The sequence below is a fragment of the Sturnus vulgaris genome, unplaced genomic scaffold (genome assembly GCF_052056855.1).
Source record: "Sturnus vulgaris isolate bStuVul1 unplaced genomic scaffold, bStuVul1.hap1 Scaffold_195, whole genome shotgun sequence".
NCBI lineage: Eukaryota > Metazoa > Chordata > Aves > Passeriformes > Sturnidae > Sturnus > Sturnus vulgaris.
The window spans coordinates 7,987,132-8,000,657 of NW_028276170.1; the positions used below are offsets into that span (position 1 = coordinate 7,987,132).

Genomic DNA, 13,526 nt, shown 5'->3' on the forward strand with positions numbered 1-13,526 from the left:
CCTCTCCAGTCCTTCTCCCAGTCCTTCCTCAACCCTCCTCTGCCTCCATCCCTTTTCCTGCTCACCCTGGGCCCAGCACCCACCCTTCACCCCCCTGTTTTCCCAACACCATCACATTCCTGTGGTAGGAGCTGGGATGGAGCCAGGGCAGGTCGGGCTGGGGCAGCGCTGGGCTCTTGGGCCAGCCTGGGCACTCCCCCCATGCACCCCCTCCCCTAATTCCCCTGTTTGTTTATTCAGGTCCTGGCACCTTTGGGGTTGGGGTGGTGCCGTGTTGGGGTTCAGGGTCCCCCCAAGGTCCCCCAGAGCAGGGTGAGAAGAGGGGGACACGACCATTCCTGGGGGTCCCCATTCCTGATGCATGCTGGGGCCAGTTCTGCGACCCCCCCCCCTCAATCATGGCTCCCCCTGCGGGGTCCCTCCAAGTCCTCCCCCACTGGCCCCCAATAAACAGGACCAGTCGAACTGGGAAGCTTTATTGGGAATACTGGGAGCAGCCGTTCGGGGGCAGAGTGACACCGGGCTGGGGGTCCCCGGGGGGAGCACACACGTTCACCCGAGTCCCGCTGGCCCCCAGACAGGTGAGCTCCCAGCAGCACCAGTAGCACCAGTAGGGCCCCAGCTCCCCCGACACGCCCCATGCCCAGCGCCGGGCGGTGCCGCCAGCCCCAAAGCAGCCGCGCTGTGCCCTTGGGGGGTCCCCGCAGCCCCGCCCCACGCGGCACTGGGAGCACCAGTCCGGACCAGTTGGGAGCGTGGGCGGGCGGCACCAGAACCCACGGAAGTGAGTCCACCACAAGGCGATTAGAACCCCCAAAATTGGCGGAAAGCATCAGGATTCTCCCAAAAAAGGGGTCACATCTGCCACTAAACTAACCGGGAAATCCCCCAAAGCGTTTATGACCTCTAAAACTGGTGGAAAGCAGCAGGATCTTCCCTAATATCGACTTCTGTGCTAGTTTCACCTGGGGAGAAGAAACTCAAGAGAGAAATTCTCTCTGTGAGAACTCCCTCTGGGAGTTGATGGGACCAATTGGAGGCTGGTTTGGTTATTGACAGCCTGAACAACCAATTGGAGAAAGTTAGTTCACTCGGTGAGCACACATTTTGAAGGCGGTAACCCGGGAAAAAACTCTCATTTATTTCCGGTGGCTGAGCAGGCAACAACGGCCCAGCCCGGGCTCCCTCCCATGTGGGGGGAGCTCGGGAGGCCGCTGGGCCCCGTTTGCAAACCAGGGAACCCGATGGCCGGGGGGAGGAAAGGCTCATTGATGAGACCTTAGCCCGGCTTCCTCCCCTACGAGCCCGCGGCTCTGGGGGGGCCCGGCTCCTGCTGCTGGCTCGGAGCAGCTTTGGAGGGGCCGAGCCCGCCCAGCCCCCGCACGGCCTGGGGGAGGCAGCCGGGCCCTGTCTGGAAGCAGGGGTGGCCATGGGCAGTGCGGGGCTGCAGCAAGCTCCAGAAAAGCTGATTAACATCTCAGCCGCCCCCACACCCAGCGCCGTGACTTCTGTGTGAAACTTTAACTCTTTAGTGCTCAGGTAAGATTTTGCAGACCTCCGGCTTTCCTTTGAATATGAGAGGGGAAAAAGGAGATGCTCAAAAGTCAGTGAAGCAAGAGCTTAATTTCTTTAGATGGAAGGAGAATGAGGAGATGCTGTGAAGATGGCTGAAAAATCCTTTTGTAAGATTGTAGGGATGAACTGATGTACTGAATATTCCTATAAACCATGGAGAAAGACACGGGGAGGTTGGAGATGTTCCATTTGATAGATTGTTAATCAAAGGCATCTGTGTTGAGAATCCTTCACCCCGAGGAGAAAAGGGGATCTCTTTTTCTGGAGATGGAGCATGAACAGAGAGAAAGAGAGATGAAGAGAATTTTAGTTTGGAACAGTTAATTCTTAAAAATAAATACCTCATGGGTTTAACATGGCCCATAAGCACAGCTTTGGGAAAGCTGTGAAGATGGGAGGAACTTCACGACTGTGCAAGTTTTTTCCCGGGCAGATGCAAATCGTGAAAGTGAAGCCATGAGAGGACTGTTTTTTTCCCTTCTTGTGGTGAAGTCCCTATGGCCTGACAAGAGGAAACTTCTCTCTCCAACATGAATTGAAAAGGACTATTTAAGTTGGGAACTGACTGAAGTAGTTTTTTGTATGTTTGTTTTGTTGTTATGAAGGTTGGGAGAGGGAAGGAAGGAGTGGTCTGAAGTTCTTCTTCTGAATTTGCTCTTCTTTCTCTTTTCTTGTGTAGATAATAAAGTTTTTTATACCCTTTTTAAGTTTTAGTCCTGCCTTTCTCTTTTGCCCCTAGTTCTGTCTCACAACAGAAAAATGAGTATATTTAAATTGCAAGTCAAAACTATAACAATGGAGGAGAGTGTCAGCAGCTGCAACTAAGAGCTCGTGTCCCATCAGAGTCTCTAACGATGGCACCAACGCTGCTGCCTTGCAACAGCCGACTCTGGAAGGCGAGTGTGCCCTCGAGCAGAGCTGCTGAGGTCAGTCAGGGGGACAGGCTGCAGCTGAAGCTGCCAAGCGTTGCTGTGATTCTGGCAAGTCAAGAGAAAACCATGGTGACCACTTTCCCTTACACCCTTTGCCAAGCCACGAAAAATTGTGCACACAGCATCCCCTCTTTTGGCATCCTGTCTGGTGTGCATGTCTTCCTGAGGAGGTACAAGCCTTCTGGGTGCTGCTGTTCCTGTGCACACTCTGGTCATTTTTCTCTGGTGTCCAGAGCCACGCTGACAGCAGCAGCTCCACAGGCCAGCTCCAGGAGACATCGTTCTTGCCATGGTGGCAGCAGCTCTGCGGGTCCCGAGCTCAGTGTCAGGGGAGTCTTGGCCACACAGCACAGTGGCCTGGACAGCTCTGGGGACCCGGGCTGATCGCCAGCACTGCCACTTCCCACTGCTCCTCGCCTGCAGCAGCCAGTGGCCGTGCTCCAGCAGGGCCTCCTTGTCCCTCCTTGTCCCTCCTTGTCCCTCCTTGTCCCTGGCCAAAGCAGCCTGGGCACCTCGGGGCTGTCCCCACCGTCCTGCTGAGGCCAGGCCTCGAGGGCTTCTGCCACAGGCACCAGAGACGCGTCGGGAAAGCGCCAGAGCAGCCGGCTGGCAGGAAGAAGGTGGCTGTCTGGGGGCTGCTTATGGCCTCTGCCACCCAGTTCCTCAGGGCTTCCCACCAACCCATCCACACAAGTCCTCCTGGCCCATCACAGCCTCCCGCCACCCAGCGCCACACGCATCCCCCTCACGCCTTCCCACTGCCTTCTCCGGGCAGGCCTTGGCAGCACCGCAGCCCTTCATGGCCTCCCACTGTCCCGTGCCCTCCACGCCTCCCCCAGGCCTGCCTGGCTGCTGAAGGAGCTCCAGAGGAGCCGCATCAAGAGGCACCTCAGAGCCCTCAGCAATCCAGCCAGCAACACACGGGCAGGACACAGATGGCACTTCCAGGCTGGCAGAGGGGTGCTGGCCATCTCCAGGGACCGGTCTCTCAGGGATCCCCGCCGCAGCTCCGGCCTCTGCCCGCCCGCTCTGTCGGAAGCCTTAAGGCTTCCACAGAACCACCAAAGGCCAAGGGCCTTTTGGCCACTTTCCCTTCCACTCCGCACGCTTGGCCAACTTGCCGAGCACAAGCACCCTTTTTGCCCTCTTCCCCATTGGCCTGAAGACTCTGGGCACCAAAAGAAAGCTCCTGGACCTCTGTGTATGACAACAGCAATTTACTAATCCTACAGTGGGAAGAAAGAAAGTGCTTGCAGAGCAGAGGTGTTCCCTGCAGGCTCAGGTGGCCCCAGCAGACGCAGCCTCCAGGATCAGTTCTCCACACTGCTCACGCAGGACAACCAGCCCCCGTGACACAGGGAAGGCCGTGACTTCCAGAGCCGGCGGAATCCATCTCGCATCTGCTGGAGTCGGGAGGAGGGAATGCTCTGTACAGCTCTGTTGATGTACAGAGTCTGAAGAGCCAGGCATGAGATGGCAGGGCTGGTGTCATCTGTCATGTCCTGAAGGGCTGGAAGAGAGAGGAACAGAGCCACAGTCAGAGCCTGCATCTGCAGGGACCTGGGGAGACCCTCCTGCCCCATCCCTCCCACACGGCAGCTCTTGCCATGGCCTGGAGGAAGCAGGAGACAGCGAGGATCAGCTGGAAGGCGCTGGCCACGAATGTCCCTCCCGCAGGCCCCTGGAAGGTCTCTGTGCTCTGCCCACGCCGCCCCTCGTGCGCGCAGGGAGCAGAGCCCTCCCAGCCGGGGCAGGGAACGCAGCTGCCAGCGCCAGCCCCCGCTGACAGCCCGCTGGCCTCACTCACCCCTGCACATGAGCTGCAACTCTCGCTGCTGCTCTCTCAGGAACCGCCCGGCCATCCCTGCCAACACAGAGCCTGTCACGGCCCCAGCCGCACAGCTGCCCCGCAGCGGCGCTGCCAGCCCTGCGGCCACAGCAGCGCCTTCCCCTGCAGGGCTCAGGCCCGGCCCTCGCCGCATCCTGACGCCCAAGGACACGGCTGCGAGAGGGCGGCAGCGGCGCCGAGGGCAGGCGGGGCTCCAGAGCCCCGGCCCGGATGGCGCTGCCGGGGCAGCAGGCGGGGCTGGGGCCGAGCTGCGGCGGGGCGGGGAGGGAGCCGGGCTTGTGGCTCACCAAGAAACCTGAGGGCCGCCTCTCGCAGGGGCTCCTGTGGGCTCCGCAGGTACGGCAGCGCCTGGCGCAGCAGCTCGGCCGCTCGGCTCCTGTCCTGTGCCAGCTGGAGAGAGCGGCAGGGCACGGAGGGAAGGGTTGGCGCGGGCTCTGTCCCTTGGCCCTGGCCTGCCCTGCCCGCACAGCCCTGAGCGGGGCAGAGGGCCCGGCAAGGCGCGGGCTTGATGGAGCTCGGGGCTCCATCAGCTCCGGCCCTGGGGCCAGAGGAGCCTGGAGAAGAGCCCGCGTGGGCAGCCCAGGGAAGGGAGCAGCGTTCTTACCAAGCACTCGCCAAACCTCCACATCTGATCCGCCATCAGCAGGTGCTCAAGATCTCTCCTCTTCAGGAAGCTTAGCGCTGAAAGCAGCGTTTCACAAGAGGCCTGCAGAGCAGCAGAGACCCAGAGATGGCACCGCAGCCCAGGGCACAGGACCTGCCTCCCTGTGCCAAGGCCAGGAGGAGGCTGGAGCCCATGAGGTGCCTGGGTGCAGGGAGACAGCTGAGCCCCCTGCCAGGAGGACAGCAGCGCCCAGGAGTCCTCACCTCTGCCACACGCATGTTCTCATGGTGGCAGTTGAAGAAGAGTGGCAGCAGGCTCTTGCTCACAAGCATCTTGAGGGGCTTTTTACCCTTGGCCGCTACCAACCTCATCACCTCTTGGAAGAGGCGAATGGAGAGCAGCTGCACATGGCGGTTGTCCTGTTGGAAAGGAAGCAAAAGCCCTCCTCATCAGCTGCTCCAGGCCCCTCTGTACACAGGCCCAAAAATCCACGGGGCCCCACACTTGGGGACAGCACCCAGTGGCCGTGGCTGGGGGCACAGAGCCTTACGTTGTCCAGCAGTGGCCAGAGCGCGCCAGCCAGCCGCAGGGCGATGGGGCTGGGTATTGCGAGGTGTCTGTGCGAGAGCAGAAAGCTGAGCACCGCGACGGTCATCTCAACGATGTCTTCATCTGCATCCCGCAACAGGTCCGCAAGGCTTTCTGTCAGGCTGTACATTCTACTGTTCTGCACGGAAGACAAGGCAGGGCAAGCCCACGCTGCTGCTGCTGCTGCCGTGGAGCCCAGGGGCCGAAGGCCTGTCCTGAAGCACTCGGGCAGCTGAACAGCAACGCAGGAGAGCTGTGTGATAAATGTGATTCGTGCTAATTAAGTTGTAACTATATTAACAAAATTGTATTTAGATCAATAGAAGACAATTGTTACAGAGTGAGAAGGGGGAGATGGGTGAGACAGGATAAAAGACATCTCCCAGATGTTGGGAGTCGAAGAAGGAGGTTAGAAGAAAGTCAGATAAGAATAGTCGAAGGACGAAGGTCTGATAAGCGGCATCTAGAAATACAGCTTCAACCTTGAAGCTGTCAAAAATGGAATGATCACAAGCATGGGACTTAATTAAAGTCATGTTATGGAAAACATCTGCTCAGTCACACAGGGCGCCTGCGCTACCTGCAGGTCACACCTCGGTCACTGATGAAGATGATGAGCCTTCACCGGAAATAAGACCCTCAAAAGGATAAGAGACCCCCCAACCCATTAGTAGAGCATGCGCCGTGCAGTATAGTTACATAGATCTTAGGAATAGAAACTAGGAGGAGCTTTCCAGAAACTTCTGTAGCCTACAGTATATAAGTGGGATTGTTAGCCTGGATGCTTTGATACGTGAGGAATGGGAGCCACTCCCCGTATCCCCGGTCGGAGGGGGCCCCTCCCCGGTCAGTTTTGCTTATGCTTTATACGAACCTCAATTATACTAAATTACTTACTGCCAAATTTTGTATATTCTTAAATATATGCACTTTGATTGTTTCATCTCCAATACTTTAATTGTCATCTCCAATACTTTGACTGTATTCATTTTGTTACTATTAAAAACTTACTATTAAATTTAATCTTGTTGCTTGATAAATTGGAAAAAATAGAACATCATTCATAACAATTTGGTGCCGAAACCCGGGAGCTCCAGTCCAAGTGAAGAGTGGCTAGTTTTGGGAAGGAGCTCCCCACCAATTGTTAGGGTGGTCCCAAGGCTAGACCAGGCTCTCTTGGAAAAGGAGTTCCAAATTAAAATAAAGCATAAGCAAAAGAAGCTCGCTACAAGGAGGCGCGCCAGAAGAAGAAGGCTCCCGTGAGAACGCCGGCAGAAAGGGAAAGGTGCCCGTAAAACGTCTTGTGCACAAGAACCCTGTGCGAAAATGGGCTGTGTGAGTACCATGGGGTTGGGTAAAGGGGGCGGCTGTGTGCTTGTGTGTGAGTGAGAAATGTCTGAAAGGGGAGAGCGAGTGAATACCCCGGGAGGGACTGGGAGGGAAAGTCCCAGCCCGAGAACTCACGAGAAAAGTCTTTGAGAAGGGAGCTGATGCTCGGAAGAAGTGATTTAAGAAGGGAGTGAATGAGTCAGGTTCAACTATCTGTTGGGAGGATAATAGATGGAAGTTTCAGTACGTGATTAAGAAAGGATTGTGGAAAATAGTCAGAAAGAGAGGTTGGGGAGAGAATAAAAGGAAAAGAAGGAATTAGGTGGGAAACAAGTGTTTGGCAAAAGAAGTGAGATTGGTATATTAAGCGAAGGAGTTGAACCGCAGAACAAATGAGAGAGAGCAAGGGAAATGTTGCCGCCAGAGATGGGTCAGAGGAAAAGTAAAATCTCTGACCCAGGGGTTGTGAATTATGAGAATAGTTCACGAGAACCCGGTGTGCCTGGGAACCGAGAGGGGGTTCCCAGAAGGGGAGCGAGATTCCTCAGGACAGCCCCCTGAGGATAGTGTTACAATACTAAAGTACAAGGGAATCCCAAAGAGGAAAAGTAAGCAGAAAATTATACAGTACTGTATGTTTGAGTGGACAAAAGAAAAGATTTGTGCAAATAATTTGTACTGGCCAGAGTTTAAATCATTTGAAGATTAGATTTGTCAGGTTTTAAATCTATATATGAGTTCAAAACAACGTTTTAATTAGGAAGAAAGTGAATATGCTGCTTTGTGTCTTCCAAAAAGTGTGGGGGGGGTAAATTTATAGTTCAAAGGCAAGAAAAAGAAGGTTATTCGTTATACCCTTTGCAAACTAAAGGACGGGCAGCAAGAAGGGACTGGCTAAAGCCATGGGACCCGTTAGATCACCTCCCACCCCGATACAGACAGCCTGTCCAGCCTGTCCAGCCTGTCCAGCCCTTGGTCCCCGATGCACCCCCTATTCAAGACGAGCCAGTAGCACACAGAACTAGAGGCAGAAGGGAACAAGAGGAAGAAAGTGACAAAGAAGGCGAGGAAGCAGGAAGGGAAGATAGATTATACCCTCTTAGAGAGGTTCCAATGGCAAATCTGGCCCCAGGACAGGGACCTATTGCTTACGTGAGTGCTCCCCTGAATACTAGGGACGTTAGGAAATTTAAGAAAGAGATGGGCAGGATGCCAGAAGATCATATTGAGGTAGCAAAGAAACTAAATCAGTTATTAGGACTGAATATTTACACCTGAGTGGAATTGCAGTCTATTTTAGAAATCTTGTTTACAGTGGAAGAGAAAAATGATTAGATAGTCAGGAATACAGGCTTAGAATAGAGATCATTAGAAGCCAAACCAAAGAGATCAGAAATGGCCTATGGCAGATCCAAATTGTAATAATCAGGAGGTAGAACATAGGCAAAATATGAGAGATTTCAAGTAAATGATTATCCAAGGTATTCAAGAAGCAATGCCCAGAGGACAAAATATAGGGAAATCTCTGAGTGAGCACCAAGGGAAAGATGAATGCCTGGCAGAATGGTTAAAGAGACTAAAAAAAAAAAAAAAAAAAAAAAAGGATTTGCAGTTATACTCAAGCATAGACCCCAATACACCAGCAGGGCAGGTCCTTTTGAAAACACAATTTGTAGCTAAGTCTTAGGGGGGGACATCAGGAAAAAATTAGAAAAATTGGAAGATTAGCAGGATAGGAGCTTCAGGAGTTGTTAAAGGAAGCACAAGAAGCGTATGTTCGGAGAGATGAGGAAAAGAAAATTAAAGCCAGGATTCTAATAACAGCAATCCAAGAAATACAAACAGCCACAAACACAAAGAATTTATCAGGAAAAAAATATTAATTCAAGAAAACTAAGGGGGGGTCAGGAGCTCATTTATTTAATATGAACCAAAATACCAGAAGACCCCTTGATAAAGCTGAAAGTAGATTCTCAAAATGAAGAAATCATATTTTTAGTAGACACAAGGACTTTGTTTTAGTTTAAGGTAAATTTAGAAAGAAACTTTTGAATAGAATTTTTCTGGGAAACAAATTTAAGCAATCTTTTTTTAATTAGTTAGAGAAAAAAAAAATATTTCCTCAGAGAGAAGTGGAAAAAATAACTATTTATTTAACAGGCAAAATACTTTTCAGTATAAAAATGAACAATATTAAACAACAAAACTTCTTATTGTTTCAAAAAGATGACAGATTCAAAAGAAGGGTTTTTTTGTAAGTTGCAGCTTAACTTACTTAGTCTAGTATCAGTTCCTTCAGTGCTGGGAAATGCCTTGGCCCAGGCCAGGCTAGGTGGGCTACGGTGTGAGCTTCCAGTGCTTTCTTGGGTTTTCAGTCCAGAGCAAAATTAAATAATTCAAGAAAAAAAAAAAAAGAAGAAAAACACACTCCAGGGAATTTTTTTTATTTTAATTGGTTAAAAAGAAAAAAAAAAACAAAAAAAAAAACCTAACCAAAAAGTAAAAGAGAGTTCTCTCCCGCTGTCCACTGCAGACAACTAGGTCTGTGAGCAGGAATGCGGGGGAGTCAGTGTAGTTTCTGATAACTAATTCTGCACTCAGTCTCTCCTCTTTCACTCCTGGAATCAGTCTTAAAGCTGCAGAATTCAATATTCAACACCAACTGAACAGACTATTTAAAGATACAAGCATCATAAAATAAAAAGAAACAATTTGGCTGATAATAAAGCAGGGGGGAGCCCTAGGAAAAAACGGCAGTGTGAGTGTGGCTTTTCGGGAAGCAAAAGCACAGGGTGGGGCAACATGCTTTTCCTTGGCAGAAGTGGAGGCTGTGAAAAAGCTGGGGGTAACCCTGAAAAAAGGATGAATTTTTCTGCCCAATAGTAAAAGAGTGGTGCCAGGACTTTTGGCCCAACAGATCCCAGACAGCTCACATGGGGGGATTCACTGGGGCACGAGAGCACTTTGTGACCATTTTTGTAAAATTTTATTAAAAAAAACCAAAAAAACCAAAAAAAAACAAATTACTCAAAAAAAATTGTAATAAATCAAATGAAACTAAGGAGAGTACTGGGTGCCAAAAGCTACAGTCCATATAGAGTTAGCATAGAACCACTGTACTTTGGGACCAAGGGAGAATGTGATTTTTGTATGTGCAGTGAAAAAAAAAAAAAATTATTTTACTGCTGTTTGAAATACCAGTTTAAAGTTGTTTTAAAAGGTGCATTATCAAAGTCTGGACATCCTGAATTAACTGCCTGCTGCAACCTCATTGAACCTGAAGGCAGAACAGCGCTGATGAGAAAGAATCAGACACCTAGTTGATCAATGAAAACAGCCCAGGAGGATTGAAAAATTTCTCCAAAAGCCTCCAACAGTCAACATTAACTGATTTATTTGAAGAACTACCACTCAAGAGAAAGAGACTGGTAACACCTATTATTGAGGAGGCCCAAAAACAATTAGAACATTGGCAATGTCGTACTCATGGCTTAGAATGCCGCCCATGGATTTGTATTCTTTGCACTTGCTGTTTTTAATTCATGGTGGAGAGTAACTAGGGCAAAAGAAAAAGAGAGACAATTGCTTTGTTTCAGTTGTTCAGGGCGTATGCATGATCAGCTAACAACAGAAGGATTTTTTAGTGACTTCTATGGGAAACCATTAAGACATGAAAACGGGACCTTTTATGCCGCAATTCAACTAATAGAGAATCAGGACCAGCTACTCCTTGCCATATTAACTTTTGTGCAGGCTAAAGAACAAGCAATCCAAAATATTATAAATCAGAGTATCATAACTGGCAATTGCTGTGGAGAAGAAGTCTATGTGCCACGTAGTAAAACGTCTCACCAGCAAATTGGCATCGTGAGTATATCTATTGGTGGAAAAGAAGCTTTAGAAAACCAAAAAGAAGAATTATTTAATTGAAATAGTGTAATTTTGTTGTGGTTGGCATATCTCCGGAGCTTTACTAAATTGGGGAAAAAAAAAAAAAAAAAAAAAAATTATTAGCTAATCAATCTAGGGAAAGAGATAAGGCAGTGCTGCAGAACTATAAATATTTTGTGCCATCTTTGGAACAGAAAAAGTTAAAATAGATCGTGCGAACCTTATGAGGCCAAGGGTACCAAAGAAAAAAGAAATCCCAGGATGAAAACTTTGCTACCGAGAAGATGGACATCTCGGCCCTTGGCTGCAACCCAAGGGGCCTTGAGACAGGTAGAAAGTTAAAATTCCTGAGGATTCTTTTCATGGTGCTTACAATAATACCCCTAGCAGCTGGCCAGAACCGTAAGACTGCATGGAATGGAAAAGAAGAGGCCATGCAGGAACAAATTACAAGACGACAAACCACTCAAGAAGCAGAAATAAAGACACGAACCCTTCCTGATCCCTGTGACAAATGCAATCAATCCATGTGGGTCAAGAATAAGATGGAATCAGTATTTGTGGCACACCCATATATTAGTGCAGCTTGTTATGATCATAACAGCTTCTTAGAAATTTGTGTGAAAAGTTCAAAATTGTATTGGGTAAGAAAGAATTTGGGATTCAGGGGACGAGCTCCTTACCCTAATGATAATCAACTCTGTCCTAGATACGAACATTTTTTGTGTTTTGAAAAGGATGAAAAAGGAAAAGGGCCAAAGAAAAAACTAATTGGAAAACAAAAAGAAACAATGAAGGATAAGGAAATAATCAAAAGGAAAGAGTTAGAAGAACTGGATGAGCTGTATAAACAATTAAAACAGCACTATAGCGACTGGGATTTGCCAACTTCAAACAAAAATTTGTTTGTAGATCTAATGCAAGAAATTGCCACCGAATTAGGATTATCTAAATGTTTTGTTTGTGGAGGACTTAGGATGGCTGAAAGATGGCCATGGAGAGGTGAGGGCTTGGATCCAGAACAATTTTTAAAATGGAATCATACACAAATTTCTAAGACCCTAAGACGGCCTGAAGGCTGGGTCCTGAGTCATCAAGTCATTGGAACAGTTTGTATAACTCGGGAAAGGAGAAAATACACTGAAGTGGTAGGATATACTCCTTGCCTATCTACTTTAGTAGTAAATTCAGACAATAACACAAAGACCTGGTGACCCAAGAGTCCTACTGGATATTGGGGAATAGCAAAAGAAATGAATTGCAAGTGGAATAATCAAACTAATTTGTGCTGGCATAACAGTTCTGGAGCTAACCCCTACCAATCCATAAAAGACTTGAAATCTTATTGGGAACAACCAGAAAATACAAAAGAAAGATGGAAAGCCCCTGATGGAATATATTGGATTTGTGGGCAACGAGCATAGTGAACTACCCCGAAAATGGGAGGGAACTTGTACCTTAGGGATTATACGACCCTCCTTCTTTGTCAGACCAAGGTCTAAGGGCGATGTACTAGGAACACCACTTTATGAAACCTTAGAAAGAAAAAAAAGAGAATTAAATCTCGACTTTCCGATGGCGGGAGGAAACCAAAAATGGAAAGATGAAGAATGGCCTGCAGAAAGAATTATAGCATACTATGAACCTGCTACTTGGGCTCAGGATAGGTCTTGGGGATATAGAACTCCAATTTACCTATTAAACCGGTTGATAAGGCTCCAGGCCGTAGTAGAAGTCGTCTCAAACCACACAGCAGACGCTTTAAAGTTGTTGGCCAAACAGCATTCACAAATGCAAGCATTTGTATATCAAAACAGAATTGCCCTAGACTATCTCTGTTGGCAGAAGAAGGAGGAGTTTGTGGGAGGTTTAATGAATCTGAGTGTTGTGTGGAAATAGATGACCATGGGGAAGCCATCACCAAACTTGATGACGAAATTAAAAGAGTGGCACATGTACCAGTTCAAAAATGGAATTCTATCCTGAAAGCTGACTGGTGGGATAATCTTTTTGGGGTTGTGTGGTGGAAAAAATTAGGATTCATGCTATTGTGTTCTGTTTTAGGTCTATTGTTTCTGCCTTGCATGATACCATGCCTAATCAGACTAATACACTCAGTAATTCAAGGAATGCAACTTACAGCCATGCCTATAGATCCAGAATTAACAACAAAAGGAAAAATAAACTCCTTAATGGTACTGAAAGCGCAATCTAATCGCACGCAAGGAAAAGAGGTCGAAAAAGTAGTGACTGAATGCAAAGAGAATACCCTGGCACGAGAAATGTTAATCAAATTTGAAAAAGAGTGTGAAAAGCTGGAAACCGCACGAAAAATGTTAGAAAAAATGGAGGCTAGTATGAAGGAACATAGACAATACCAAGTAACAACCTTCTAAAGCACGAATCAAATTGATTTTAAAAAAAAAGAAATGGGGGAATTGTGATAAATGTGATTTGTGCTAATTAAATTGTAACTATATTAACAAAATTGTATTTAGATCAATAAAAGACTATTGTTACCGAGTGAAAGGGGGGGAGATGGGTGAGACAGGATAAAAGACATCTCCCAGATGTTGGGAGTCGAAGAAGGAGGTTAGAAGAAAGTCAGATAAGAATAGTAGAAGGACGGAGGTCTGATAAGCAGCATCTAGAAATACAGCTTCAACCTTGAAGCTGTCAAAAATTGAATGATTCCAAGCATGGGACTTAATTAAAGTCATGTTATGGAAAACATCTGCTCAGTCACACAGGGCGCCTG

General features: G+C 48.4%; 1 protein-coding gene across 1 annotated transcript in view; it reads left to right on the forward strand.

Moving 5' to 3' along the window:
• Positions 1-13,526, forward strand: part of LOC148218052 (uncharacterized) — a 107,800-nt gene that overhangs the window by 72,965 nt on the left and 21,309 nt on the right. The window contains exon 3 of the mRNA XM_088158040.1: positions 11,085-11,098. Within this exon, the coding sequence (XP_088014166.1) occupies positions 11,085-11,098 (14 nt within the window). The remainder of the gene's footprint in view (positions 1-11,084; positions 11,099-13,526) is intronic.